The sequence below is a fragment of the Lichenostomus cassidix genome, unplaced genomic scaffold, assembly GCF_008360975.1.
Source record: "Lichenostomus cassidix isolate B80296 unplaced genomic scaffold, HeHo_3.0 HiC_scaffold_133, whole genome shotgun sequence".
NCBI lineage: Eukaryota > Metazoa > Chordata > Aves > Passeriformes > Meliphagidae > Lichenostomus > Lichenostomus cassidix.
The window spans coordinates 1-5,941 of NW_028148025.1; the positions used below are offsets into that span (position 1 = coordinate 1).

At 59.0% G+C, this 5,941-nt stretch overlaps 1 protein-coding gene across 1 annotated transcript; it reads right to left on the minus strand.

Moving 5' to 3' along the window:
- Nucleotides 1-2,283: 2,283 nt before the first annotated feature.
- On the minus strand, nt 2,284-3,598 carry LOC146420365 (class II histocompatibility antigen, B-L beta chain-like). The gene is made up of 3 exons (XM_085048349.1): nt 3,127-3,598; nt 2,556-2,662; nt 2,284-2,454 (listed from the first exon to the last, which is right to left on the minus strand). The coding sequence occupies exons 1-3, from the start codon at nt 3,551-3,553 to the stop codon at nt 2,446-2,448; spliced, it is 543 nt and encodes a 180-aa protein (XP_084904475.1). The 5' UTR covers nt 3,554-3,598; the 3' UTR covers nt 2,284-2,445.
- Between the last annotated feature and the right edge of the window lie 2,343 nt (nt 3,599-5,941).

The following is a 5,941-nucleotide window of genomic DNA, read 5'->3' on the forward strand; positions in this document are numbered from 1 at the left end:
TTGCTTGAAGCCCTTCCCACAGTCAGGGCAGCGGAAGGGCCTCTCCTGGGTGTGAATGCGCTCATGGAGGAGGAGATGGGAGCTGGTCTGAAACCTCTTCCCACACTTGGAACACTCATAGGGCCTCTCCCCGGTGTGGATCTTTTTGTGCTGCATCAGGCTGGATTGTTGGTTTTTTGGTTGGTTTTGTGTGGTTGGTGTGGGGTGAGATCTGTGCTGAAGCTTTTCCCACATTTCCCACACTCATAGGGCTTTTCCCCAGTGTGGTTTGGTGTTGTGGGGGGTGTGGTGGTTTGTTTGTGTGTGGGTTTTGTGTGGGTCACCTGGTGCTGCATCAGGGTGGACATCCGGCTGAAGCTCTTCCCACACTTCCCACAATCGTAGGGCTTTTCCCCTGTGTGGATCATCTGGTGTGTGATCAGGTTTGACATCCGGCTGAAGCTCTTTTTGGGTTTTGTGTGGTTTTTTGTGTTGTGGGGGTGTTGTGGTTTTTTGTGTGGGTTTTGTGTGGTTTGGTGTGTGGTTGTTGGGTGGTATTCCCACACTCCCTACACTCATAGGGCTTTTCCCCTGTGTGGATCCTCTGGTGCAGGATAAGATGAGATCTCCACCTGAAGCTTTTCCCACATTCCCCACACTTGTGGGGCTTCTCTCTGCCCTCAGGCTTCTCCCCCAGCTCCGAGCTCCGGCTGCATCTCCGGGCCTTTTCCTCCTCCTCCATCCGGCCACGCCTTGGCAATGACAAATCCTGCTTTGGGGGAAAAACAAGGGCTCAGCGCCTTGCCCTGGGGGTTCCTCCTGCCCAGCTCCAGCTCTGCAAGTCTCCAGGGGTTTGTGTCCATAGAAACCACAAACCACCACCATTCACCTCAAAACCCTAACAGGATTTCCCTCTCTCTGCTCTTTGCACTTTGGCCTCCTCAGGGTCTCCCTTCCCTGCACTCATGGGGCTCCCGTGGCTCCCGGGCTTCCCTATTTTCCAGGGTCCCGCTTAGGGATGATCCGGGGGCTTTGGGGGTCCCAGGGGTCCCTTCTCCCCTCATTCTCTGCTCCGCGCTTCCAGGGATCCCAGGCTTCCCCCTTAGCCACGCTCCCCCCTCTCCAGCCTGCCGGGGCTTCCCCAGCTCCGCCATCGCCCCTCTCCGCTCACCCCACTCCGGGGCTCCCGCCCTTCCCCTCCACCGCTCTCCCGGGGGGACCCCATGCCCCATGTCCCCCTCCCACCCCGACACCGGGCCGTGCCCACCTGCAGCCCCCAAAATATCCCCCAAAGCCCCATTGGCGCCTCAGCTTTGCCCTTCCGCAACAACCAAACATTCCCCCGCACAATCAAACCCTCCCAGCCACCCTTCACGAGATTTGTGGCTCAATCCCGCAATCTGCGAGCTCCAAACACCCGCCCAGAGAAAACGCCGCTCGGGGACCCCCGAGACATTTGGGGCGACTTCCTCCTCCCCCTCACCTGCGGCGTGCGGGGCGCCGATGCTCCCGGGGCCGCGGCAGACAAAGAGCTCCACGCTGCTTCTGCTGCTCCTCCTCTTCCTCTCTCCAACCTCTTCCTGTTCCTCCTCTTCCTCACTCCTCCTTCCTCCTCCCGCGGCTCCTCCTCCTTCCTCCTCCCGCCTCCTCCTCCCACTCGGATCTCCGGCCTTTCTGCCGCTCCTTCCTCATCCCTCCTCCTCCTCCTCCATCCCTTCTCCTCCTCCCCCCAAGCCCAGCGCCCACCCTTTCCCCTCCTTTTCCCCACGCCGTCGCATGCCGCGGGAGGAGCCGGGATGGAGCCGGGGCAGGTCGGGCTGGGGCAGCGCTGGGCTCCGGGCCAGGCCTGGGCGCCCCCCACGCGCCCCCTCCCCAAATTGGGCTGGCGGGAAGCGCTGGGGGCGAGGGGGGGGCGCAGGTGGGGTTGGGGTGGGGAGCGCTGGGCGCTGCGGGTCTGCCTGGGAACTGGAGAGTCATCAGCGCCGCGAGCTCGGATTGGATCAGAATCGCTCAGCGCCTTCTCCCATTGGCTCATTTTCGCGGGGCTATTTTTCGGGGCTGTTTTTCTAGGGGGTTTGGAGGTTCTGGGGGGCTCAGGGGGTCTCAGCGCCTTTTTTGGGGTTCGCTGTGTGCCGTGTCGGGGTTCAGCTGCCTCCCAAGGCCCCCAGAGCGGGGTGACACTTGGGGACACACGGGGGTCCCCATTCCCGATCCATCCCGGGGTCAGGTCTGCCCCCCAGTCACAGCCCCACCGCGGGGTCCCCCCAAGTCCCTCCCCAGTGCCCCCCAAGAAACGCGACCGGAGCCAACTGGGAAGCTTTATTGGGAGCACTGGGAGCAGCCGGGCGGGGTCAGAGTGACAGCAGGGCTGGGGGGACACACGACCCCCCAAAATCAGCGCGGGGACAGAGCGGGGGGTCCCGGCCGGGCCCGAGGCCACGGGGAGGGGCTGCGGCCGGCGGCGGCTCAGGAGCTCTGTTGGCAGAGAAAAGGGGGTGACACCGGGCTGGGGGGCCCCGGGGGGAGCACAGCCGCTCCGGGGCAGGGGGGACACGACCCCCGGGACCCCCCCTCACCTTCTTGCGCAGGTAGAAGCCGAGCCCCAGCGCCAGGAAGACGAAGCCCAACACGAAGCCCCCGATCCCCGTCAGCATCTTGCTGCGGGCAGCGTCCGGCGGCATCTCTGGGGGGTCAGCAGGGCTCAGGACCCCCAAAAACCTCTCAGCGACACCCCAAGCCCCTCCAAGCACCCTCCCAGTCGCTCCCAGCCCACCCAGAGGCCCCTGAAACCTCCTCCCGATCCATTCCCAGCCTCCCCAGGACACACCAAAGCCCCTCCCGTCCCTCTCAGCACCCAACAACCCCTCCCAGTCGCCCCCCACCGCCCCAGGACCCCCAAACCCTCTCCCAGTCCCTTCCCAGCCCCAAACTCCCTCCCAGTGCCCACCTCACCCCCAGAACCTCATCCCACCCTCCGCAACATCCTTCCAACCCCTTCCCAGCCCTCCCACACCCCCAAGCCCCTCTCCCAGTAGAAACCAGCCTCTCTCCACCTCCCTCCCAGTTCCCCCCAGCACAGCCCAATCCCCCTGCCAGCCCCCCCAGTGCCTCCCCCGCTCCCCCCGGCGCTGTGGGCTCTGGCCGTACCCCAGTGCCGCCTCAGGGGCTGCTCCAGGCTGACGTGCTCCACCTGGCAGGTGTAGGTGACCCCGCGCCGGGGGGGCGTTTCCAGCAGCACCAGCAGCTGGTAGGTCCAGTCCCCGTTGGGGAGCAGGTCGGTGGTCATCACTTGCTCCGAGAGCTCCTGCTGGCCCTGGAACCACCTCACCTGCACCTGCGCAGGGTAGAAATCCATCACGGAGCACAGCAGGCGGCCGGGCTCGGGCTGGGAGCTCGAGGGCACCAGCGAGATGGACACGCTGGGGGGCACTGGGAGAGAGAGGGGAGACACTGGGATCAGCTGGGGGGGCGCTGGGAGAGAGCTGGGAGGGGTGGTGTGGTACTGGGAGGGACTGGGAATGAAGGGGGAGGGAATGGGGGGGCACTGGGAGAGAGGGGTGTGAATTGGGGGCATTGGAGGGCACTGAAATGGAGTATGGAAATCTGGGAGTGCACTGGGAATGGACTGGGATTGGCATTAGACAAACTGGGAGGGACGTTGGAGGCACTGGGAGTGACTTGCAATACAGTGGGAGGGACTGGAAATGTACAGGAATTGCGATTAGTGGGACTGGGGAAGGACTTGGATAGAGGGGATTGGATTAGGGCGTACTGGGACGGCGCTGGGAGAGAGGATGGAGGTCTGGGAGTGGACTGGGAATGAACTGGGATTGGCTTTAGAGGGACTGGGAGTGACTGTGCTAGCACTGGGAGGGACTGGGAATGGAGTGGGAGGGACTGGGGGCACACTGGGAGAGAGGGGAGTGGATTGGGGAGCACTGGGAGGGACAGGGAGAGAGGATGGATGTCTGGGAATACATTGGGAATGGGATAAGAGGGACTGGGAGTGACCATGGTGGCACTAGGATGGACTGTGGTGACCACCACTGACCCTTCCCAGTGTCGTCACATCCCGAGGCGCCATGGATGGAGCACGGAGCTGCCCCTGCCTGCTGCTGCTGCTGGCGCTGACCCTGCCTGGCCTTTGGGGGCTCCAAGGTGGGCTTTGGGGGGTCCTGGAGCCGCGGCGTTGGGATTTGGGGTGTCCTGGATCCATGGCAAAAGGGGATCGGGGAGATTCAGAAGGTTCAACCCCCTTTTTGGGTATTTTTCTGGGAAGGGTGTTGGCCCAACTTCCTGTTTTTTCAGGGTTTTCCCCGGGCTTTTTTCCCCATTTTTTGGGGTCAGGAGTGGTCAAACTCCTCTTTTCCGACAGTTTTGGGGTTCTGACAGTTCCAAAACCCCCCTGTACCCGAGATTTTGGGGCTCTAGGAGTTCCCAAACCCCCCTGTTCCCTGGATTTTGGGTGGAAATCCCCATTTTCCCAGGATTTTTATGCTCTCTCCCCCACATTTCCCCATTCCCATTGCCCCATACCATCATCCAGACAGAATATAACCAAAAATCGATTTCCAGGGGAATTCAGCCCAATTCCAGGTGTGTCTGACTCGATTCCAGGAGGATCCTGGGGCAATTCCAGCCTCTACTGCAGCACCAACACCATTCAAACCCAATTCCAGGTGGATTCAACCCAATTCCAGGTGAGTCAAATGCAGCTCAAGGTTGGTCCAACCCAATTACAGGGAGATTAAAGCAAATTCCAGGGGCATTCAATGTAATTCCAGGTAGATAAAACCCAATTCCAGGTGGATACATTCCAACTCGAGGTGGGTCAAACCCAATTCCAGGTGGATCTAAACCAATTCTAGGTCGAATCAACCAAATCCCAGGAAAATCCAACTCTTTTTCAGGTGGATAAAACCCAATTCCAGGTGGATTTAACCCAATTCCAGGTAAATCCAAGTGAATTCCAGATTGATCAAACCCAACTCCAGGTGAGTCAAAACAAATTCCAGGTGAACCAAACCCAATTCCAGGCTGATTCAACCTCATTGCAGGTAAACCAAATCCAGTTCCAGGTGGATCAAACCAAATTCCAGGTAAATCCAACCCAATTCCCAGTCAATCCAATCCAGTTTCAGGAGGACCAAACCCAATTCCAGGGGTGTCAAACCCAATTCAACTCTTTGAAATGTCCCATCGCCCCTTTCCCTCCATTCAGGCAGCTCCTGACAGCTTTTCTCTGGGAGAAATCCCTGAATTTGGGAATTTTTGGGGTGCAGGTTTGGACGGGGGACAGCTCTGCCTGCCTTTCCCCTCCCTGTCTGTGTCCCCAATGTCCCACCCTGGCTGTGTCCCCAGTGTCCCACCCTGGCTGTGTCCCCAGTGTCCCACCATGGCTGTGTCCCCAATGTCCCACCCTGGCTGTTATCAGACACTGAAGTATTTCACACCTCAAACATTGATACAAAGTTTTGCTCATTATAACAAAAAGTGTACAAAGAAGCTACAATCAAAAATCCTCCCTGAAGATACCTGACTGGGACTTTGGACTGAGAGTCAAACTGCTGAGATTCCATAAAGGGAAACCCATTGTTCACTCATCTCAGGCTGAGGGAAAGGAATGCACACACAAATCCAAAGCCACCAGCTGCTCTGAGAATCATCCCTGGCTGAGTTTGGGGTGGGGGCAGAGCACAGCTCACTGTGATGCCTAAAATGCTGGGAAAGATTGAGCACAGACCCCGCAGTGTAGGAAAAGGGTATTCCCTTGGTTTAATAGGATCCCAGGTGCACCACGACGGAAAGAGAGCGACAATATCACGGGTTTGCAATTTATGGACTTCACTGATTAACATCCCTATCTAAAATTCCCCAATGAGAAACCTAACAAATGAAGTCATTGCCCCCTTATTCAAATTACCTCCCCCCCAAAAAAAGTTACAAATTAGTTTACAGAAAC